The sequence below is a fragment of the Bactrocera oleae genome, chromosome 3 (genome assembly GCF_042242935.1).
Source record: "Bactrocera oleae isolate idBacOlea1 chromosome 3, idBacOlea1, whole genome shotgun sequence".
NCBI classification, from domain to species: Eukaryota; Metazoa; Arthropoda; class Insecta; order Diptera; family Tephritidae; genus Bactrocera; species Bactrocera oleae.
Genome location: NC_091537.1, coordinates 83,687,664 through 83,712,717, shown reverse-complemented (window position 1 = coordinate 83,712,717; position 25,054 = coordinate 83,687,664). Strand labels below are relative to the sequence as shown.

The following is a 25,054-nucleotide window of genomic DNA, read 5'->3' as shown; positions in this document are numbered from 1 at the left end:
GTGACGAATGTCAGCTCGGCAGTGACATTTTTTTAGCGTAAGAAATATGCAAGTTTCTTTCAGTTACCCAGACTCGACTATCTTGAAAGTAACCAATAAATCGGCACGGAGTCCAATTTATAAGCGAGTAAGAAATGTAAAATCGGAAATCGACAGCATGACGCCAAAACTATTTGTGGAATATTGTACGCGACCAAAACAACAACAATGTGATAGAAATATTGCACAACAAAAAAGTTTTAAAATTTCAGATATACTCGAAAATATGGAATGAAAATTTTTTATAAAAATATTTTAGTTTACCAGCCAGCTGCTAAAAAGCGTTTTGTTAAATAAATTATTTGCGCCAATGCGTTTTTTTCAGTTTATGTGTTTTTTTTTTTAGTTTTAAAATATTTATTTTTTCTTGTGTGTTTTTTGTTTGTGTCATTATAACATAATTTTTGTTTGCTTTGAGGCGTAATTTTTTTTTTGTTTTTTGTTTTGTGTAATATTATTAATAATAATAGTTATTATTATATTAGTAAAAAAACTCGTTTTAATAATGCTTTTTCCAGATCAATTTTACGATGTAATTATATATATGTATATATATATTGATTTTTTAAGTAATAAAAATTAAACAAAATCTACTTAGTTGCTCGAATCTGTAATAATATATATATAGATATATATATCTATTTGAGTGTGTATGTATATATAAGTGTAAAAAATCGATGTACACACTTATATTTAATATCATTTACAATTTTTTATTATAATTTTACGCAACGCTTAAATTAATTAAAGTTAATTTCTTGGTAATTAAATTTTGTTTTTGTTTTTTTTTCAATTTTTTTTTTGTATATATATAAAATAATTACTCAAGCAGGATGCAGTGATATACATTTATGGTACATCTCAGAAAGGCCTAAAGCTGTTGTTGCTTTGAAGCGACGAAAAAGAGAGAGCAGAGTACCACCAAAAATCGCACATACATACACATTCTCAATATATATATGCATGTATGCGCGCTATTTATATTATGTACATATGTATTTCATAATTTGTGTTTTTTTTTTTTTTTGTAATAAAAATTAATCTCAATTTGTAAGTGCGCATAAATAGCCACACGGCCTCGCAAGGGCTTGAAATTTTTACAATTTGTTTGTTTTTCTTTATAGTATAAATATATTTATATTTTATATTAGTTAATTTTTTTTCGCAATTTTCATAAGTTTACTGCTATACATACTTAAAAAGTGAGAAAAAAGTGTAGGTGTGTGTGTGTATTTTGTGTGTGCGAGTGTGTATGAGAAAAAAAGACTACCTAAATTGTTCTTGCAATAGCGAATACTTAAACATTTTTGATTATCAAGTTTTAAATATAATGTTTACCATTTTTGTTCTCGTTTTTGCTTTGTTAAAGACTTACTATGCCTAAGGTGTAGTCCGGCCTACGCTACTTTTTGGATTTCGTTTTTTTTTTTTGTAATTTTTTTTTAATTCAGAAAAATTCAGCTTAATGAATTCGAATACAAAGTAGATCACGCTTTATATATTTATAAAAAATATACAAATTTTTAATATCAGTTTAAAGTTTTTTTTTTGAATTTCCGTTTTTTCTTTGAGATTGCAATTTTAAATGCCCTACAACTAGCTTTTATATTCCTTTCAAATTCTAAATTTGAGTTTAGTTTAAAAACCGTTAAAATACCAATTTTTAAATTTTTCAAATATACATATTTTTGCAACAGAAAAACGTTTTAATTAAATTTTTATGTAATTAAAAAATTTATAATTTACAGAAATTAGCAGCGACAAAGCAGCTTTTATGAAATTTGAGTAGCATATAATAACTTATTTCAATTTAATTTTTGAGTAATACTTTTATTTTAAGCAAACTTTTTTTTTATTATTTTTAAATCACACGTTTCACTGAGTTGCAAAATCAAGTATTTGTGTAGAAAGCTTAAGTTTGGTGTGTGTCTGTGTTAGTGCCTATGTCTCTACGCCTAAAAGTATGCCTAACTCATGTTTTTTTATACTGTTAATAGCAAAATTGAAAACAAATCTATGCTGCAAACGCTTGTTGCGGCTCGGCTCGGATTTAGATATATGCTTTACATCCTTTAATAAAAAAAAAACAAATTTTAAATATTCAAAATACATAATAAATAAATAAAAGTAAAAAAACTATTTAAAAAAAAAATTTTAAATAAGAAAAAATTAAAAAAATACAAAAAAAAATTTAAAAAATAAAAAAAAAATTTAAAAAATACAAAAAAAAATTTTAAAAATACAAAAAAAAATTAAAAATATACAAAAAAAAATTTTAGAAATATAAAAAAAAAGAAATAATTACTAAGCTGTTCTACGCTACCCTACCTATAGTAAAACACGACAAATACAGCAACAAAAAAAAGGTGAAATATTACATTTAAATATATGTATATACACATTAGGGTGCACATATATACATATGTATTTGCATCGTTCAACGATCTAAGTTAAGTTACAATATCTTCACAATAAATTCGCATATTTCTTGAGCGTCTCCCGCAAGAGATTTATTAATAAGTAAATGAGCGCAAAAATCGTAAAATGAAGAACGGCAGAGTAAGAGTAGAAGAGAGTATGAAAACAAGCAACTTGTAATCTTCAGCACGAAGTTTTGCCTTGTGGGCGTAGCCGTTATGCTTATATATACAATTGTATATATATACCTGCCGCTATGCTATATAAAATACATACATATATACATGTTTATATATGCATTTGAAAGCGTTGTTGTTGCTACGCTTGGTTGCGTAGCGTATTATTATAAAAATATATGCATATCTGCGCTAATACTGATAAAACAGCTCAAACATAAACATCGATTAACGACTTAAGTGTTGCAGATAATACATTTGCTCTTTGTGTTCGTTAATATAAATATTATTTTAATTTTTTTCTTTTTTTTGTTTGTTATATATATGTATATATGTATTATAATTTTTTGGTGTGCTACCGTGAAAAAAGTAATTAAGTAATTGTAATAAATATGTGGACAAAATTACAAGCCTTAAAATGTACGTAAGTATTTGTTAAGTTATATATTTAAATATGTTGCTAATGTTAGACATTACTCTCATATTATAATTTTTATAATTTAATTTTACTTAATTTTTTTTTTTTAATTTTTTTTTTTTGTATTATTTTGCTTTTGCAACATAATGTTTGCATGTGTATGTACATATGTACGTTTTAAAAAGTTTTTGAACTTTGAGTAATAAGACCTTTCTGTGATTGTCCATTAATATATGCGAATAAAACACCCTGTATGTGAAATTTATATTGCTTTGTTTTTTTAATAAGATTAATAAGTTCGATATTATAGATTAAATGTAAGTAATTATCACATGATTCGCATATAGGCAAGAGATTTTAAAGTGAGTGTGTGTATTAACTATTTTTTTGCTTTTGTTTTTGTTTATGCTTTGCTTTGCTTTCTTCTTTGCTTGGTTTTGCTTTGTTCAGATTCAATTCTTTCGCTTTGTTAAATATGTACAATTTTTCTTAATTTCATATATATGTATATATTATATATATATATTTTTTTTTTTTTTTTTTTTTTGTATATTTAAAACAAGCATTTCTATTATTTAAGTAATGGGGTAGTAATAAACATTGTCATTGTGGTTCAAAAAATACTGAAGCTTCGTTTTTTGTTTGTTTTTAACTTTTAATTATACAATAAATTATTAACTTATAAAATTGTATGTATTAAGTATATATGCCCTTGGTTAAATTAATTATTTAATTAATTAATGTTAAAACATCGCTTTACCTCTTTCCACTCTATATAAACATTGTTTCATTTCTGTTTTGGTATTCGTTTCTTTCTATTCTTACTTTTGCGCTGTAATTTCCCTCCCTTTGCTGCTGCTTCTATGATTTCTCATATATTTCTTTAATTTTATTAAATAATTTGTTTCTGCTTTTTTTTAACCTTTTTCTGCTTGCGCGGCACTCATAGTCTACTTGCTAAACTTTCGCGTTGTTTTTTTGTTTTTGTTTTTATTGAATATTTGTTTTTAATAATTTTTTGTAACTTCTTTATACTTTTTTTGTAATTTTTATTTCGTTATTTTGATTTGATTTCTCTGATTTGGCGTTTTATGTTAACTTAGTATTATTTTCACTGGAGACAAGATTAAGAGGTACTAAAAAATCATCCATCTGATTGAATTCCCCTTTAATCGTACCTTGTTGCAGTTTCTTTTTCTTTAACAATCCATCCTTTATGATATTCGCTCGCTCCTCGTCTATGTGTCGCTTGTACTTCTGCAAAATTTAACACAAATATGTGCACATATTTTTATATTTTTCGATATTATTTTAGTTGTTTTTATTAATTGTTAATGTAGAATTATGTTATTGGTGAGGAAGCGTGCGGAATTGTGCGAAATGAGGTTAGGTTGGGTTATGTGGTCAGTTGTGAGGTTAACAATGAGTTAGAAATGTTGAATTAAGCGGACAAACAGAAAATGGAAGGTAAATAAACACAAACTAAGGGGAGCATAAAAAATTGGTTTATAGATAGCACAAAATTGACACACAAAAAAAAATAATAAGAGAAGATTTAATATAAAAAAGATGTTATTTTATAAAATAATATGAAAATAATATAAAGTAAAAAATAATATAATATAAAAATAATATAAATTAATATATAAAATAAATTAAAATAAAATAAACTAAATGTATTGAAAATAAATTAAATTATATTTATATTTTTTTAAATAATAAAAATACTTATTAAATACACTGATTTTAAGTGAAAACAAACAAAATAATGAAGTGAATAAAATTAAGCACATATAAAATAAAACACAATAAAATACTTTAAAGTGAAAAATTAGTAATAAAAAAAAATAATGTTAAACAATATCGAACAAATCATAATAACGATGCAATACACTGGTGCATTTCTTAAAGCGTAAAAGGGTATAAAAAGATCTTAATATTGATTTTGATCGGTCAGGTTATATGACAGCTATATGCTATAGATGTACAATCTAAACAATTTATTTAAAAATTGTACTGATATCTTGGATAATGATCCATCCCAATTTCATGAATATATCTCGTCACACAAAAAAGTTTTTTATGCAAGAACTTCATTTTGATGGGTCAGTTTGCATGGCAGCTATATGCTATAGTGGTCTGATTTGAAAAATATGTTCAAAAATTTTAACGTGGTCTTGCACAATAATCCATACCAAATTTCGTTAAAATATCTAGTCAAATAGAAAATTTTTCCATACAAGGATTTTGGTTTGATCGACCAGTTTGTAAGGCAGCTGTATGCTATAGTGGTCCGATATCTTTGGTTCCGACAAATCAGCAACTTCTTGGGGAGAAAAGGATGTGTGCAAATTTTCAGATCGATAAATCCAAAACTGAGGGACTAGTGCGGGTAAATATGTACAGACGGACATAGCTAAATCGACGCAACTCGACACGCTGATCATTTGTATCTACATATATGTATATACTGATACAAACAAAGCCGAAGAAGAATTTAAGAAATTATAAAAATAATTTAAAATTACGAGAAAAATTTCAGTAAGGAGAGGTTCCAAAATACATTCTTTTATTATAAGAAAATATAATAATTTTACTTTGAAGTTACTTAATAATTATAATTTACAAATAAAACAATAAAAAGTAATAAGCTGCATACATATATAGGAAAGATTTCAAATATTTATAGATAAACTATTTAATATAAAATTATAAATTCCAACGTCAATAATAAAAAAATATATGAAAACACCAAGGAAAGCAAACAAAAATATTTTTATAATGACATTGTTGAAGAACCAAAAGCCATAATCGCCATAATTAAATAATTTTTAAATATTTTATATATTTTTTTTTTAGTTTTCCAAATAAAACCGCAACAAATAGATTAGCAACTTAAATTAATTCCAACGCATACATACAAACACCGAGCAGTTTATTATTTCTTCAATATTTGTTATGCGAATGATCATATTTCATGAGTAAAATTATAGATAAAGTATGAATATTAAATAAAAACTCACAAATAGTTTTCAATAAACATTGCCGTGTCTCCACTTTGAACTAATATACATTTGTATGGCATAAATAATCACAATAGAACGGAATTGTTTGAATTCAATCTTTTGACAAATTTCAATGGCCAATATTGCAACGACAATAAGAGCATGAAAAAACGTTAACTTCAATAACACCAAAGCTGTAATATCCTTCACAGGTGCATTTCTTATAGCATAAAAGGTATAGGTACAGTTTGCATGGCAACTATATGCTATAGCGGTTCGATCTGAACAGTATGTTCGGAGTTTGTAACATTGCCTTGGATAGAAATTTATGCCAAATTCCGTGCCGATAATTTATCAAATTAAATTTATTTTAATGGGTCAGTTTGTATGGCAACTATATGCTATAGTGGTCGTTGTCTTAGACAATAATCCATATCAAATTAGGTGAAGATAATTTTTCAAATTAAAAAGTTTTCCATATAAGAACTTAATTTTGATAGGTCAGTTTGTACGCCAGCTATATCCTATAGTGTTCCGATATCGACGGTTTCAATAAATAAGCAGCTTCTTGGGGAAAAAAAGAGCTGTGCATAATTTCAGATCGATATCTCAAAGACTGGAGCACTAGTTAGCGTATACATAGACACGCCGTTGTTTTCGATGTCAAAAAATAATTTTGAATGCATTTAATAACAATTTAGAAAACTTTTATTTTTATTTTTGGAAATGATTTGCGTTGAGTAATCGCATATTAGGTACCCAAAATTTTCTTTATACGTATAAGCTAAATAATTTTCAAATAATTGCAAATTTCGCAATTCGAAACTTTTTTTTTCGTTTTTTCTTCTTTACATTCAGCTTTATTCTGCATAATTGCAATACATTTACATATTTATCTACACTACGCTATCAAAATAAAATGATTTCATGCATTTCTGCTTATAGAAGCGTATCCGCTTGTGCAATATACGCAACTACATACTGTATATACACTTGTACACACATACAAATATATACCTACTAAGCATACACAAATCTACTTAAGTCAATAGTCGTGAATGGGCATTGTTTAATGTATTTCGGTATGAGCAAGGGAAATATTAATATTTAACTTTGCAAATTGTTGTGCAAATAATGACTGGATAAGATTAAGCTGTGTTAGGAGTTTTGGATTTGTTAGGTTTAGGAAATGATAAAATTATGTAAATAGTGTATAAATCAGATTACATAAAAGCAAAAAACTATAAAGTATAAAAGTCATAGGCATGCCCTTACCGCAAAGGAGAAACCAGATGGTTCTGGATTTTCAACTGTTAAGAACACATTTTGTTTGAGCTCAACGCCTGCGCCACTCGTACCACAAATGGGCATTTTGCATAAGACTTCGGAGGGCGAACTTGCGCGTTTATTTTCTGTGGAGAAGAGGCAAAATTATTAGCATCTGGGTTTAAAAAATATATTATAAATATATAAAAAATTATACGCGCATTAAATAAAAATAATATAAGTCTATTTAATTTTTTTGTTCAACAAGATTGAATTGAAAGATTCATACATACATATATAATATATATATAATATATGAATACATGGTAAAATTATGTTAATAAAAAATAATTCTACTGTTTCTATATTTTTTAATAAAAAAAACGAAATTGGAAAAAGAGTTCGTCGAGAACTGTTAGCATTTATACTAATAATTTTACTTGCTAACATTTTTTTTGTATTTACATATCTTTTTTAATTTGATTTAAAAAAAATTTCATTTTGTTAATGGAAATTTTGTCGAGAACTGTAAGCATTTATAACAATTCTAAAAGTAAAAAAAAATGTTTTTTCATTTATTTATTTGTTTTTATTTTATTTATTTTTCGTTTTATTTATTTTTTTATTTTATTTATTTATTCAATTTATTTATTTTTTTATTTTATTTATTTTTTTATTTTATTTTTATTTTTTTTTTTTTATTTTTTTTTTTTTTTTATTTTATTTTTATTTTTTTTTTTTATTTATCATTTTTTTTATTTTTTTTTTATTTATCATTTTTTTTTTTTTCTTTTTTTGTATAATAAATATTTTTTCATTCTTTAATAATTAATTGTTTATATATTTAATTTTTCATTTCTTTTTTTTTTGTTTGCTTGTAAAAAAAATTGTTAGCTGAATTTTTTGAAAAATAATTTTTTTCAGTCTTGTAAATATGTATATAAAAAAAATACTTGTTTGCAGCCTATATAAGTCAGAAAAGTAAAAACATATTTTTATATACATACATATGTACATACCTATTATGAGTTACCCTTTTAAAGTAACACGGGTCAACACAAAATTCGACCTAAATTAGTATTAAATGTCGATATTTTAGTTTAATTTTAGGTCGTAATTAGACGAAAAAGAAATGTATAACTTGAAAAGTGATGTATTTTGATATATGTGCATATGCTAATTGCATCAGCATGATGTTTACACTTTCGTGACGACATTTTCCGTTATTCTGGACTTGTAAATAACACCTAATCGTTGTTTATGACTTGAGTGCCATCTAGGAATATAATTTTTATATACATAATTTTTATATGCATAATTATTATATATAATATTTTTAAATGTATTTTAAATGATTAAAATTTAGAAAAAAATTTTAAAATTTTTATATTTACTATAACTATTACAAAAGCAAAATTTATTCCGCAAAAAGGTATTTTCTTTTCGTTTTTGTTCATAATTAACGATAAAATGTTTTTGTAGTCGTGTAATTGTTTAACAAGAAATACTATAAATTACGATAAATTTCATAACCTCAAATTTCTACTAGTAAACCCTAATATAATACAGAAACGTCTAGTTACCTGTTATTGCATGTTTCAGCAACTTATTGTAAATTCAGTAAACTATATACACAAACTTACTCTTCTTCGACTTTTCACACTCCTTCGGACGTCTCCGCCGTGTGTGTATTGTATCACGTCGCATCGAATGCGGCCTATTTACACCATGCAGTTTAAAGTATAGCCCACACGCATTGCATACCATTTCACCACGAATGCTACGTCTCCAAATAGTCGTGGTGAGTGTGCCACAATTAGAGCAGGACATATCCTTTGGATTGCTTATAATACCGGCTGCGCTAGCGTTAGCATTCTTGTTGTTCTAATGTGCAGAACAAATAAATGTTTTGTTTATAAATTATTTTCAAGCAAATTATAATTCATTGCAACATACCTTCTTTTCTTGCATGGAGGCAGCAGCAGCTGCTGCAGCTGCGGCCGCCACAGCGACTTGATTATGTGTACTGGCATTAATCTCTAGATTTTGGGCATTAACAGCCATAACATTAGGCAGTTGTTCAATTGTATCATTTTTCGTCGGGCATGTTTGTTTTCGTCGGCACAATTTATTTATATTATCATTCTGTAAAGGTGAAACATTAATGTTGCAGTTTGTGTTAAATAAATGTAATGACTGAGAATTTGCCTTTAATAATGCCATCGGTTCCTCAGGTACATTCTCAGACGATATAGCAGCAGACGGCGCAGGGAATACAAGTGATTGATGTATCATATGCCGGAGCAGCTGATTGTTTTCGTTGTTTGCTGTAAATGAAGATACTATTATTACTGCTGTGTAAAAAAATTTAAAATATATTTTCTTATAATTTAAGAAATCTTGACAAATAAAAAAATTTTTCATACATGAACTTGTTTGAACCCTGTTGAGGGTATAATTTATTTAAAACTAACTAGCGCATTGTGTTATTTTTTATCTACTCACCAGCTGATCGTGCAAGCGCCTGCCACAATTGTGTGGTCGCAACGTCTGTTGCTTGCTCCTCCGACGTTATACTATCCGGCGTTTTGCGTTCATTCAACATGGAACCCATATCCATTTCCAAACGATTCGAATCGGAACTCTCATCGGAGTCTGTATATGCAGTTGTTGCTTCCTTTTTAATAGGTATAGTTAATTGGGTACTACTACAAGGTCTACTTGTAATTTCAATTCCTCCTTTAATAATACTTGTTGTTTCTAATTCTAAATTTACAGGTTGTATGTGTGTTTGTTGTTGTTGTTGTTGTTGTGGTTGATGCTGTTGTTTTTGTTGATGTTGCTGTTGCTGTTGCTGTTGCAATTCGAGTATTGTAGGACGTGTGTAATGTAGTAATTGAGATACAGTTGTTGTTGTAGTTGTTGGTTGTGTATTTGAGAATTCATGTTTCGCTTTTTTAATTGATAAGTCTATTTCCTTTCCATCTTGTTGTGTTGTTGTAACTGTTGCGGTTACTGTTGTTGCTGTAGTAGTTGTTGTTGTCTTTTCATTTGATGGACGTTCATTTTTTATCACAGAATTTTTAATACTTTCATCTGTTGTTTGCATTGAAGGTAGATTTGGAGACTGACGATTCGAGCATGGTGGTGATATGATCACTTTTTTACTAATATCCATAAGCACTGCAGCCGTTTCGAGTTTTTGTTGTAAATTACGAATATTCTCAATATTCGGTAAACTTTCATTTTTCAAATTTAATAAACTATTTGCAATTGTATTTGGCGAAATAAGACCATCATAAGTTAACGGTGTATTATTATTCGTATAATACTCTGTGGTCGTACGATTTTCTAATATCATTTCATCCGCTGATGCTTGACTCCCGGGTACACTTGTTTTAGTTTCACCAGCTGATCTGACGGTTTGTTGTAACGGCGGCGGTGGTGGCGGCAAAGGTGGCGCTAATGGTGGTGATAATACTCGTAATTTTTTTCTCATTATGGGCGGAGTTTTTGAAGAACAAGATGCAGTATTGAAAATATCTTCATTTTCATTTATATTCGATTTATGCAGTGCTTTAGTGACAACTGCTGGTGCGTGTGTGCTAGCTTCAGCATAATTATCGGCAGTAGCAATTATGGGTTTATAATTAGCAAAATAAGTTTTTGAGGATTTACTTAATTCGGTTAAAGCCTTTGCTGCCATACGCTCTGAAGAAGACTTGCCGCAAGGTGGCGATTTTGAGTGGCCGGCGAAACGAGTATCGGGTTCGGCAGAATTCTGTAAAAGAAAGTTGAAAGTTATCACAAATGTATAATATATATTGCTCGAAAACCATGAAATGTAGTATACCAAATTTACGATAAGCTTAGTAAAATATTAAATTTTGCCTTTGTATCAAACACTTTTCTCCGTCAATAATTGAGCTTATTTTATTACACAAAGGAAAGGTACTCAAGCCAGGAGCTTTCTGATTGTACCTGTTCATTCTTGTGCAAACTTACCTGTTTAGAGAACTTCGTTAATTCTTTTAATGTAAAATCTGCTTTTTGAGCCATCAATCGAAAGTTCCAAAATGCATTCAATTGTGTTCTGCAGTTGTTGCAAATAATGGCGGGCAAGCCATCACCTGGAGAAATCTACAAAAGATAAAATATTTAAAATTGTATACACCTTATTTATTTAATTATTTTATATTGTTATTATAATATATATTTCGTTTTTAACTTCACATATGTATATAAATGAAAATACAGTTATATTGTTATCACGCAAGGTCGAGCAAAAATTTGCCAACACTACTGTTGACACAGGCTTAATATCGATATTTGCACAACAACGATAACACACAACGTTATTTACTAACAAAAGGAGATTCCCTGCACGTGCTGTGCTGCCCAACTGATATCGCCTGATAATTTCACCATATGTTGATTTGCGTTTGATAACTCCCGTCGCAGTCACACATACACATGCTACATAACATAACACGATTTCCGCTCGCAGTAAACATTCACATAACACAATTTTGTTTGTATGTTTTATAAACTTGATAGATAGTAAAATTATAAAATAGATTTGGTGAACAAATAAAAACTTTGGTTACTCAGAAAATCGTGCAAGTAAACAGATTTTTTGCATCATGTAAATACAAATTAGCCGGCAACCCTATCTGTTTAATTATTGTCAGTGGTGTCGTAATCGGATCTCTTACTTATTACGTACCTTTATAGAGAGACAGCTGAGTATTTGAATGGTAATATGTGGTGATGAATCATCATGGTTTTCCTTCTTGAACACCTCCTCTCCCAGAGATATGCCATCATTGCTTTTGCCTTCTTCGTTATCATTGGATAATGTAATCTTGCGTTTCACATGTGTGGCATTTTCTGCTGGTATATGTGGATTAGTTGTTGAAAAGCCCCCCACCTCGTTTATTTCCAATGATTTAGACATCAATTGACTGATTCCATATGTAGAAGTTTCAGTTGTAGCAATGGAAGAAGGCACAATCGGCACAAATGTACTTAGATTATTATCTGGTATCTCTTCCTCACACTTAAAAACTGGTACAGGGGATAGAGATAGGTTATCAGAGCTACAATCATTTTTTGTGCTGCAGCTACTTTGTGGCCTTCCGAAATGAAGTGATTGTATTTGACGATGATGTTTATGATGGTGAAACTGTTGGTTGGGGGTATTTTCCGTGATTTCTTTTGCTTCATTTTCAGAGCCAAACGAATCATTCGTCGTCGTCTTCGCTGTAGCTGTAGCTGCTGCTGATGATGATGAATTAAATATTTGCAGCACCTCAACGTCATGCTCTTTGACCAAAGTAAGGCATAAACGACAAACTTGAAAGAACTTAGGTGGTACATTACACATAGTTATTGGATTATATGAAATTAATGTTTCACACAATTTAAGCACTTCACAATCTTAAAACAATATACAATGTTATAAATTAATTAATAATATATATAAAAAAACAGAACGCCCTTTTAACGCATCCGAACAGATTCACAATAAAATCTAATAATATGAAGGCGCTATACTAGTATGTTCAGCCAGAACAAGACATTTTGAGACATTTCTCTCACACACAAGAAAATCCAGAGTTTCCGTTACACAAAAATAATTCAACGCATTGCATGCAAACACCAACACATAAAAATCGTGATAAAATCTAAACGTGTACACAAATATGTAATCATCACATTCACATTCAGTTCAGTTCAATCTACATATCTTCGCATATAAAACACAACTGGTGTATATGCTTTTGTTTTGTGTTTATTGAACGAGTTGACCGAATATCCGCTTTTTTCTTTTGTTGCGAGCGCTTACGCATCTGCATCATATCAAACGTTGTTGCCAACAATTACCAACTAGCGCGTTTTAACAGCAAATCTCTTATCGTCCTTATCACATCCACTAACACTCTATTTACTATATTTAACGGGTATATATGCCCTTAATTTAATGTTTGGATAGGTAAAAAACACTTTCGAACACTTGTATACACCGATTTTTCTACATTATCAAAAGAAACTATAGTTTTTTGCTTATTTGAGGCAGACCAAATCAATCACCATGATTACAAGGCAACGAACAACACCAATCATGTATAGTATTGCCATGTGGTGGGATTATTGCGCAAGAACCCTGCCAACTAGAGAGGCCAACTTCACACTTGCGCTATTTTTAACATGCAATCGTTTTTGTTTTACACTCACCCTGTTCTATTGATGTGTGTTTGAGTTTTTCACAAAATTATTTTTAGTTTTTAAACTTTATTAAGTAGAAACATATTATTCATTATTTAGTTTAATATTGTATTAAATTTATAGGGTAATTGTTTGCAATTTCAGCTGCGTTGTTTTATTTTGTAAAGAAATTTAGACTGGCTCCCTGTTCTGTTTCGCTCAAGTTTTTTGCGAATTATGAATGTAGGCAGACTTCAAAAGTATTTTTGGCGCGTTTTAGCAACATTTTACTTGTGGTATTTGTCGCATTTGGCAGTTTAATTGGTACTTATAAATTGGCTAATATAATTTGTTTAAAATGAAATCACCAAAATTGTATGTAATTAAAAGAGGTAAATTTTGTTTTATGCTTATTTTAATTATTGTTTTGTTGAAAACATGAACGGGTATTACAAATTTAATTCTTAAAGGCATCTTGCTCATATCTACTTTGTCTAAGCAGCGCTTAAAATTCTAATTGAAATATTTAATGACTACAAGCCTTTAGGTTAGATAATTACACTATAATTGTAGAATTCTGCGCTACAACAATATAATTATTAGTTTCTGTTTCACCAAAAGCTTTTAAGTATGTAAGTAAACACAAGTTGTGAAATAGGTGTTTTGTGTATGGCTGGGAGATGGCTGATATTATATAGCTCTAAATATTGCATATTAGAATTTATTTCTAAAAATTTATTAACAGTTCGGGTAATTAGCCAGCAATAACATATTTACTATTTGTATAAAAATTATAATTGTAGTGTTCGATAATTTCTTAGAATTTAACTATAGTCATTAATTTTCACAGATGGGCGTAAAGAAGATATACACTTCGATAAAATCACTTCTCGTGTTCAAAAACTCTGCTATGGCCTCAATATGGATTTCGTCGATCCGGTAAATATAAAATATCATATATATATTTATTTATATATATATAAAAAAATATATATATATTATATAAAAAAAAATATATATATATATTATATAAAAAAAAAATATATATATACATATGCTATGTTTCCACACAACGGTATATAGAAAGTGCTAAAGACCTTTTAATTACTCCTAAAAGGTGGCCATCACGTTAAAGGTAATAAATGGCTTGTATTGTGGGGTCACCACTCAAGAGCTTGATAACTTGGCAGCTGAAATAGCGGCAAGTCTTACGACACAACATGCCGACTACGCAACATTGGCCGCTCGCATTGCTATATCAAATTTACATAAAGAAACTAAAAAAGTATTTTCTGGTAAGTGTCTCCTAATCTGCAACTTCTTGCACAAAAGCAAAAAAAAAATACTTGCTAATAGTTACATGAATATCACAAATATCTATCCTTTTCATATTAGATGTTATAAGTGCGCTCTATTTTTACGTGAGCGCCGAAACGGGCTTACCAACTCCTATAATATCAGACTTTCATTATAATGTTGTAAAGCAGAATGCTGATCGCTTAAACTCTGCTATCATATATGACCGCGATTTTGGTTACAATTATTTTGGTTTTAAAACGCTTGAACGTTCCTATTTGCTCAAGTTGAATGGCAAAATTGTTGAGCGACCACAGCATATGTTAATGCGCGTTGCCATCGGTATACATGGTGAAGATATCGATGCAGCAATTGAAACATACAACTTGCTTTCCGAGCGTTATTTTACACATGCTTCGCCGACACTCTTCGCTGCTGCCACCAAACAGCCGCAATTGTCATCATGCTTCTTACTTACCATGGTGGACGATTCCATTGACGGTATTTTCACATCTGCACATCAATGTGCTTTGATTTCAAAATCTGCTGGTGGTATTGGTCTAAATGTACATTGCATACGCGCGAAAGGCACTGCGATTGCGGGCACAAATGGCACCTCGAATGGTTTGGTGCCAATGCTGCGAGTGTTCAATAATGTAGCACGTTATGTGGATCAAGGTGGCGGTAAACGGCCAGGCGCCTTTGCCATCTACCTGGAACCATGGCATGCTGATATATTCGAATTTTTGGATTTGAAGAAAAACACCGGTAAAGAAGAGCACCGCGCCAGAGATTTGTTCTACGCTCTGTGGATACCTGATCTATTTATGAGACGTGTCGAAGCCAATGAAGACTGGTCGCTAATGTGCCCACACAAATGTCCTGGTTTACATGAAGTGTGGGGTGAGGAGTTTGAAAAATTGTATCTGAAATATGAACAGGAAGGACGTGCTAATAAGAAGGTAAAAGCACAAAGTCTTTGGTTTGCCATTATTGAATCGCAAGTAGAGACTGGCACACCGTACATGTTATATAAAGATGCTTGTAATCGAAAGAGTAATCAGCAGAATGTTGGCACAATTAAGTGTAGTAATTTATGTACCGAAATTGTGGAATATTCGGCACCCGATGAGGTAGCTGTGTGTAACTTAGCTTCGATCGCATTGAACATGTTTGTCACACCCGAGAAAACGTATGACTTTAAGCGCCTCAAAGAGGTCACCAAGACCGTTACACGTAATTTGAATAAAATCATAGACATTAATCATTATCCAATACCGGAGGCAAAGAAATCGAATTTCAGACATCGTCCCATCGGTATTGGCGTACAAGGTTTTGCCGACGCTTTAATTTTAATGCGTTATCCATACGAAAGTGATGAAGCATTCCGCTTAAATCAACAAATATTCGAAACTATTTACTATGGTGCGCTGGAATCCAGTTGCGAATTAGCCGAAAAATATGGCACTTATGAAACATATGTAGGTTCACCCGTTAGTAAGGGTATTCTACAGTATGACATGTGGGATAAGACACCAAGTGATCTTTGGAATTGGACCGAATTGAAGGAGAAAATTAAGCAACATGGCGTTCGTAACTCTTTGCTGCTTGCGCCCATGCCAACTGCTTCAACAGCACAAATTATGGGCAACAATGAGTCATTTGAACCATACACTTCCAATATCTATACACGCCGTGTGCTTTCGGGTGAATTTCAAGTTGTAAATCATCACTTGTTACGCGATCTAACTGAGTTGGGTTTGTGGGATGATGATATGAAAAATAATATTATAACTAGTCGCGGTTCGATACAAAACATTGAATCCATACCACAGCACATACGCGATTTATACAAAACTGTTTGGGAGATTTCTGTGAAAACCTCAATCAAAATGGCTGCAGATCGTGGCGCTTTCATCGATCAAAGTCAGTCGTTCAACATACACGTGGCTGAACCAAACTATGGCAAACTTACTTCTATACACTTTTACGGTTGGAAGGCAGGTCTCAAAACTGGCATGTATTACTTGCGCACGAAACCCGCCGCAAATGCTATACAATTTACTGTGGACAAAAGCCGCAAAGAGACGAATGGTGAAATTAAAGCTCAGCCTCCGGTAGATGAAGCTGGTTCACCTAATCGCAGCCAAAATTTGGCGGATATGGTTTGCTCACTGGAGAACAAAGATGCCTGTATGTCGTGCGGTTCATAAATTATTTTTTATTATTACTTTGATTATAAAAGAATCTTATGCTTGTATTATTTAGTTATGAATGTTTTGAATGTTCCAAATGTTCCGAAATAAAAATTTAGTGTTAAGTATAATATTAATTATTAAACAGCAGTTGTTTACTTTGTGCTTATTGAATTCGAATTTTCTGTTGAAACGGTAACTTCGGTCACACGGACACTATAATAATCTTCACAAAAAAAAAATGTTTTTCATACAAGAACTTGATTTTGATCGATAAGTTTGTATGACAGCTCGTCATTCTGACCAATCTATATAAGTATATATTTTATAAGGTCCCCGACGTTTCCTTCTGGGTATAAAAATCGTTACTTTTTTAATTTTTAAAATATTTATTTTATTAATACAATACAAAATCTTAGGTGTTAGCATAGTATTTATCACAAAACTGTTGTGTCTTTTCTCCCATTGCACAGATTAAACATTATATTCGTATGCTTAGTTTGTTGTTTTGGCTAACATTTTGCTTAACAAGTTTGCAAGTTTTTAATGCAATATAAAAAAATTAATAACTTTTACTCTTCTCCACCTGGCAAATAATCATTGGTGACATAATTAATGATACTTGATGCAGCATTTTCACCAATCCACAGTAGACCAACAATAAGCGCTTCAACAATACCCAAACCCATACCGCCAAGTACATCTAATATATAATGCCGGCTGAGTAAAATTCTTGACAAACACACACTTAGTGTCCACGAAAATAAGGGCATCCATAATATCTCTGAAACTGGATTTAGCACGGTGAAAAACATGAATATAAACGCCGACCTGGACGCATGACCAGAAGGAAAACTAAATTTATCAGGTCCCAATGTGAGCATATCTGAACACACTGCTGGTCGCCGACGTCGAAATATTGCTTTCAGCACAGCTATTATGATGATATCTAATATTAGGCCAAATAGCAGATTTAACTGCATTTGATAAAGTGATTTGCTATCAGCTATCCAAATAAATGCTAACCAGCCAGCCAACCAAGCAATGCCGTTGCATGATATCTCCAAACATTTGCAATGCAGCCGTAATTTTGTAAATGGTATATATTGGAATACGAATGTTACCAATTTTTTTGTCCATAGCACATCTAGTTTAAGAACTTCGCCGAGTACGTCGGAACGTTCTTTTGTCCCCTGGAAAAGATAATTGTAGACAGATATATGAATTGGCGGAAAATATAGTAATGTATAATTATTTAAATTTAAAAAAAATTACGCCACTGATCTTATATTAAACTACATTTTTAACTACTTTTAGAGATAAACTAATAAACAGTAGAACAAAAACTTTAAATTCTAGCTAAATCTCTAATTTACCGGTATGTTAAAGAAGACTGTGTTCTGAACTAAATCGTGTTACATTTTCTTCACAGATAGCGCATATTAATCATTGACATATAAAAGCAATCAAAATATATTTCCACACCTAGCATATGAGGTGTTTAGTGGAATTACTCAACGAAGAATGTACAAACTTTTAAAGCAACGAATCACGAAGGAAAAGGAATGACAGACCTTTTTTTTTTTTAATGCTTATCTAAAAGACTAATGATGTTACAAAATATGCACATTTTTCCAAAAATTCACCTACCATTATATATAAATTTTGTTTAATTTACACGTATTCTTTGCACCTTTGTTATTACTAATTGTTGCAAATCTTTAGTAAATTGTAGGTGCACAGGGTGATCATGAAGAATTAAAAGAAGTGTGTGTAGTGTTGTTAAACTTAATAAAATTTAACATATTTTTTTCTTTGTAAAAAAAGTTTAAGCGATCTTTCAAACAAATTGTTAAGAAACTAAAAAGAAATATACATAATTTTTTTCGTTTGCTCATTATGTTATTAGTGCATTCGTCAGAAAACGAATATATGAGTATACAACATTATTCACAGTAGCGATATTATCTGTACTTTTTCTTGCATAATTGGGTCTCAAGGCATATTGGGCTCGAGTTACATTAGGATTGACCATTACGAGGGTCAATACATCCTCTAAATTGGAGTATCATTTATCATCAGTATTATATTTTGGCCTGGCTAGGTCTAACGCCACCTTCCGGTTTGTTTCGTACGATAACAGCTTCATAAATAAGGTTATTCATATTTGTAAATGTTTGTAGGGTCGGGGTAGCAGGGTATTGTATAAGCCTACAATCCGTTCCCACGACAGTCGGGTCTACGTAACCGGAACGGACCCGGATTTATTCCGGCCAAGGACTGTCGACTCGGCAGAATTCTGTCGCTACAACAACAACAACATAAGCCTACAATCCCTACAAGAAACTGCTGATGGGTTCACCAATACACTCACACTTATTATGTCAGTGCAGACGGACAGTTTACTTATCAGCTGACCGTCACTGTTATTGTTAAACAGAGACATATTCGAATCATATTGCTTACATGTGTAAGAATGAAATTGCTGAATCCTTTACTCAACAACTTCGCAACATCATTTAGTGTTCTTGCCACAAATCAAATATGATGTATATCATGCGTAAGTTAAATAAGTTTCAAATAAAACTATATATTAAGTTAATTTCCGTTGGCATTTTTAAATTCAGAAATATCCACTGATTAAGGAGGGGCATTCCAGATAATTCGTTTTCATTTATATCGTTTACGGTATTTTCCAGAATATGTCAATGCGATCGATCAGGTGGGTTAGTATAATGTTGCCAGACTTTAATAAATCAAACGGCAATTCATTTTTGTGGCGATTCGTCACTCGATGTGATGAAAACTTAACACAAAAAATGTTGAAGTTTCTGAAAGCTCAAAAGTTTATTGCAGGTGTGTTTATTGAAAATAAAAGTTTATTAACGCAAATTCATAAATTATTTGCAATTAAAAACAAACCGGTTCACATCAATTTTAAATAAATATGGTAACTTCAATGTGCCACTAGGTTTGTTTCATAACTAACTACAAGCTATCAAGAAGAACAAGAACGCAAAATTACTTGGCTATCAGTGATAGTTAGCAGTTAAAAAACAAACCTATTGCTTTTTGTATTTACATGTGTTTTGTGTTATCTGTGATTTTCTTAAACTTAATAATAAGCTGCACACTTTTGTTCCGAGCGTGCAGCACATTAGAATAATATTTGAAAAATGTTAAATGGATTAGTGGCCGAACCCTCTGTATACTTCTTTGAGGGGGTAGAGAAGCTTTTGGAAATTTGGTTCGAAGATGGTGATAACGACGAATGTGACTTAAGGAAAATACCCAGGTATGGTTTAGATTTAACTACAAGTGTAACAGTTGTAACAAAAACCCGTACATTTATGTGATAAATGGTATAATAGTTCTTAGTGCAGTGTGTTATTATGGTATATGTTTTTGCAATACCGCAGTAACTTATCCAAGTAGTGGCCGGATATAAAACAGTATCGTTCCGGTTCCGTAGTTCAGACTGTGTTAGAATTTCCAGCAATCACATATTGATGTGAATTAGTGATAAGAACGCGAGCTATTAGATACACAGGCTGTATAAACCGAATGTTTTAAAAACATATTGTATGTATGCCTGGATTTAATACATACGAGCGCACATACACATTTTTCAATATTGTTCTTATCACTAAATTCAAATTCTTACGAAAGGTTATCAAAACTTTGCTGACTATCTGTGCAAGGCTTTAAACCTTTTTAATTGTTCGGCGCACGCACAATTTTCAGCATGCTTTCTATTTATACAAAGTTGTTTATAATTTCAGAGCTAACTGGGAAACATTACTGCAATCAGTAAAATGTGAAATCATTAGTTTTACCAAAAATAATGCCATAGATGCTTATGTATTAAGGTAATTGGTTTGATAAATATGTACATGTATGTATATGTATATGTATAATTGAACTTATTCATTAAATGCTACTACAATTGCAGTGAAAGTAGCATGTTCGTTTCGAAGAAGCGTTGGATTTTAAAAACATGCGGCTCCACAACATTGCTGCAGAGTTTGAAACCACTTTTGGAGCTTGTGCCACAATATGGTTTCACAGAAATAACCGATTTATTTTACTCCAGAAAGAATTTCTCGCGTCCAGAGTTGCAGGTCAGTGTAAAAGTTGTGTCAGTTTTTTTAACGCATATATTATATTTCCAATACACATCACTTTCAGGCATTTCCACATCGTGGTTTTTGTGAAGAAGTCGAGTATCTTGACTCTGTTTTCGAAGAAGGCCGTTCATACTGTTTGGGTTCAATCAATAGAGAGTGCTGGTATTTGTATACTTTTAGCAAGTATAAAAAAGAAGTGACGCGGCCACGTAAACTCGATAATGCTGAACCAGATCAGACTATTGAAATTTTGATGCAAAATCTGGACACTGATGTGATGGCCAAATTTTCCAAAGATAAATATGAAACCGGCGCAGAAGTTACAAAGGTGTGTAAACACAAAATCAACATTTAGAATAAAGTAAAAAAATAACGAAAATTAAATATCATTATTTATAGGCTACAGGCATAGATAAATTACTGCCTAATATGATAATTGATGATTTCCTTTTTGATCCATGTGGTTACTCAATGAATGGCATAGAAGAAAAGGTATGATAATATAATAAACAGTGCTATGTATTTAAATTATTATTTGTGTACGTTTAACTCATTGCAGGGCGAATATATGACAATACATATAACACCTGAGAGCAATTTTTCATATGTTAGTTTTGAAAGCAATGTGTCCATGAATAATTATGCCGAACTTATAAACCGAGTGGTAAAAACTTTCAAACCGGGCAAGTTTGTGGTAACCATCTTTGCAAATAAGGTGCGTATTTCATTCCTTGTATAATAGTTTTACAGAAAAACTTTTTTTTTTCACTTTCAATTCTTATTAGGCATCACCTGCTTATGCTACGATAAAAGAGTTGGAACTCGAATATGCTGAAAAGACCAGCTGGAAGCGCTCGAACATGCAGTATTGCAGTTTTCCATTATACAATTTATTATTCGCACAATATTGTCAATGCCCTTGAGATTATTGACTAGCAATACATATACTTAGTACACTTCCTAGAAAATCTCCAACATATTTTTAACAACATGACATCAGTAAGCTTATTTCTGTTCAATTATCTAATAGATTATAAAATAAAAGCTATATATAAAACATAGTATAGAAAAAATAAGTCGTATTTTAGTTTAAAAAAATTGTTTTTAATTGCAAAACACTTGTATAGCATTTGGTATAACTTCAATGCGTAAAGGTTTAACATCATATTCCTCCCCATCTATGGAGTAGTGAGTTTCCGTAGCATCTTTTTCTGTCGGTTGCAGTCGTATTGTTCTACTTTTGATCGTGCAATTTGGCACCAGTTCTTTGCTAATAACTTTCTTTATTTTCTTAACGAATTCAAATCCTGGCGCCAGTGTATCGATCATACTAGTTTCGAGCTCGGAGCTAGAGCCCACATTTTGTTTACACGTTATATTTAATTGATTCACATTTGTATGTCCTTCGGTTTTCGTTTCACAATCTTCGTTTAATTTGTACGAATTCATAGTATTGGCAGTATTTGTATCCCTTATTGTATACATTCGCGGCAAAAACTTTTTCACATACGATTTATTTTCGTATGGTTGACAATTTCTGCAACCGGCACAAGGCGGCGTATACACGTAATCAGTGGCGAGATTCCAATTTAATTTATTGGAAAAAGCACTGAAAAATGTGGCAGCATATTGTCTTAGTGGTCCAAAATACCAGTATTTATCTGTAATGCTTTCAACATCACGTAAGAGACCCCAAGAAAAGTCGTTCAAACCATAAATTGTGGCGTTTTCCTTTGCGGCGTCCGCTTTTTCTGTTGTGCCATTAATGAAATCAACTTTCATTACACTTTCATTCTTTACTTTTTCGTGAAGTAACGGCGTTAAGGCGGCAGTAAGTGATTTCACGCGTTCTAATTTGTTTTCTGGCTTCACATCAAGGTATTTCAACGCTGTAGCACTTTTTCGACCTAATGGCAACAAAACAATTGGACATTTGCCCTCCTTGCGTCGCAGCAAACCCGTAACTACTTCGGAGGCTGTGCCATCACCACCAGCTATTACAATTGCATGTGGACGCACGGTCATTTCGTTCAGCCAAGTTTTGACATGACCTTCTTGTGTTGTTTTTATTATATCCACGCTGTATCCGGACAAATGTAATATGGGCTCGCAATAATCTTTAAACTAAACGTACAAAGAAATTAAACAAAATTAAATTCACCGTAAATATAGTTCCTGTTTACCATTTTTTCTGCATTTCTCTTATTAGCAGCGGGATTTAAAACGACCAAAACATGTTTCGGCTTATCACAGACTTTTCCCATTGCTACAGTTTCAGCACACACATTTTTCATATGCTGGGATATACTGCAAATATATAATTTAATAAACTGAAAGTAATATTTGATAAAACAAATATTGTTTACAATTTTCAAATCCACACTTTTAATTATATGGCAACGTTGTATAACACCGCACACAATTTGATTACACCATATAAAGTTAAAATCACATTTTTTGTAGTTAAACTGACTTACTCAAAGCTGGTTTTGCCGTAATAAAGGCCATATCCTGCAACACCGGTCGCAAACAATGATTTTTTCCAATGATTTCGTAGTGTTTTGAGTGCAATCATTTTATTTTAGTTTTATCGCACACACCAGCTGCACTGATAACACAATTGCTGCAAATTCGATTGACTGCTAAGTACAGGGTGATTGATTTATTATCGATATGTAACGATTAGTTGTAAGAAAATAAATCGACTTATAACTATTTAAGTGAATATAAATATGTGTTTATCTAATATCTTAAAATTGCTGTTAAACTGTTACATTAATCTGCGCTGCATTATGCATGGTGTATGCATTAATTCGTGCGGTTTTCTAAGAGAGGGCTCTACTAGTATTATTTCGCGTCGTATTCATCTGTGGCTATATTCATTTCAAAGGTATTGCTATTTTCGCGTCGTTTTCAGTAGATATAAATTATTTGAGCGGGAACAACAATTTGTTTCATTCATTTGAACATGTCGAAATTTGTACCAGATAAAGTGTTTTTGCGGGGAGTTCTTCTTCATTATTTTAACATGAAGAAAAGTGCTGCCGAAAGCCATCGTATTTTACTGGACGTTTATGGTGACCATGCTTTAGCCGAACGAACGTGCCAAAAGTGGTTTGCACGGTTTAAAAGTGGCAATTTCGACTTAGACGACGGAGAACGACCCGGACAGCCAAACAAACTTCAAGACGAAGAATTGGAGACATTGCTCGACGCAGATGCATGCCAGACGCAAGGAGAACTTGCAAAAGTATTAGGAGTTGATCAAGCAACCGTTTCCAGACGATTAAAATCATTAGGATTCATCCAGAAGCTTGGAAATTGGGTGCCTTATGAATTAAAGCCAAGAGACGTCGAACGTCGATTCTGCATGTCAGAAATGTTGCTTCAACGCCACCAAAAGAAGTCGTTTTTGCATCGGATTGTCACTGGCGATGAAAAATGGATTAATTATGATAACCTAAAGCGCAAGAAATCGTATGTGAAGCCCGGCCAACCATCAACATCCACGGCAAAGCCGAATATCCATGCTGCTAAAGTTATGCTATGTATTTGGTGGGACCACAAGGGTGTGCTCTATTATGAGCTATTGAAATCGGGTCAAACGATCAATGGGGACCTCTACCGAAAACAATTGATTCGTTTGAAAAAGGCCATCGCGGAAAAACGACCAGAATATGCGACCAGACACGAATCAATAATTTTTCATCATGACAACGCTCGGCCACATGTTGCAAGCCCAGTTAAAAACTATTTGGAAAACTGTGGGTGGGAAGTTCTACCTCACCCGCCTTATAGCCCAGACATAGCACCTTCCAATTACCACTTGTTCAGATCAATGCAGAATGCCCTCACCGGAGTACGCTTCTCTTCAGAACAGGGTATCAGAAATTGGATTGATTCTTTC

General features: G+C 31.6%; 5 protein-coding genes across 6 annotated transcripts; 2 read left to right on the top strand and 3 right to left on the bottom strand.

Moving 5' to 3' along the window:
- Positions 1-1,037: 1,037 nt before the first annotated feature.
- Positions 1,038-13,448, bottom strand: GATAd. Of its 2 annotated transcripts, XM_014247219.3 has the most exons (9): positions 13,209-13,448; positions 12,049-12,761; positions 11,328-11,462; positions 9,828-11,103; positions 9,531-9,649; positions 9,279-9,467; positions 8,966-9,206; positions 7,332-7,468; positions 1,038-4,308 (listed from the first exon to the last, which is right to left on the bottom strand). In XM_014247219.3, the coding sequence occupies exons 2-9, from the start codon at positions 12,706-12,708 to the stop codon at positions 4,141-4,143; spliced, it is 2,925 nt and encodes a 974-aa protein (XP_014102694.2). In that variant the 5' UTR covers positions 12,709-12,761; positions 13,209-13,448; the 3' UTR covers positions 1,038-4,140. The 2 variants fall into 2 exon arrangements, with proteins under 2 accessions (XP_014102694.2, XP_069963171.1); XM_070107070.1 differs by having other exon boundaries at positions 12,049-13,448.
- A 325-nt stretch (positions 13,449-13,773) lies between these two features.
- On the top strand, positions 13,774-17,165 carry RnrL (Ribonucleoside diphosphate reductase large subunit). The gene is made up of 4 exons (XM_014247110.3): positions 13,774-13,921; positions 14,380-14,468; positions 14,647-14,824; positions 14,925-17,165. Exons 1-4 carry the CDS (start codon positions 13,888-13,890, stop codon positions 17,036-17,038), a joined length of 2,415 nt encoding a protein of 804 aa, XP_014102585.1. The 5' UTR covers positions 13,774-13,887; the 3' UTR covers positions 17,039-17,165.
- Positions 17,166-17,389: 224 nt separating this feature from the next.
- Positions 17,390-18,783, bottom strand: LOC106627134 (polyisoprenoid diphosphate/phosphate phosphohydrolase PLPP6). Its single transcript, XM_014247139.3, has 2 exons — positions 18,671-18,783; positions 17,390-18,213 (listed from the first exon to the last, which is right to left on the bottom strand). Exons 1-2 carry the CDS (start codon positions 18,671-18,673, stop codon positions 17,593-17,595), a joined length of 624 nt encoding a protein of 207 aa, XP_014102614.1. The 5' UTR covers positions 18,674-18,783; the 3' UTR covers positions 17,390-17,592.
- A 1,291-nt stretch (positions 18,784-20,074) lies between these two features.
- Positions 20,075-22,223, top strand: SamDC (S-adenosylmethionine decarboxylase). Its single transcript, XM_014247238.3, has 7 exons — positions 20,075-20,315; positions 20,803-20,889; positions 20,973-21,141; positions 21,209-21,475; positions 21,547-21,639; positions 21,707-21,862; positions 21,933-22,223. Exons 1-7 carry the CDS (start codon positions 20,197-20,199, stop codon positions 22,068-22,070), a joined length of 1,029 nt encoding a protein of 342 aa, XP_014102713.1. The 5' UTR covers positions 20,075-20,196; the 3' UTR covers positions 22,071-22,223.
- Positions 22,224-22,229: 6 nt separating this feature from the next.
- Positions 22,230-23,797, bottom strand: Mulk (acylglycerol kinase-like protein Mulk). Its single transcript, XM_014247237.3, has 3 exons — positions 23,625-23,797; positions 23,331-23,454; positions 22,230-23,271 (listed from the first exon to the last, which is right to left on the bottom strand). Exons 1-3 carry the CDS (start codon positions 23,720-23,722, stop codon positions 22,252-22,254), a joined length of 1,242 nt encoding a protein of 413 aa, XP_014102712.2. The 5' UTR covers positions 23,723-23,797; the 3' UTR covers positions 22,230-22,251.
- Between the last annotated feature and the right edge of the window lie 1,257 nt (positions 23,798-25,054).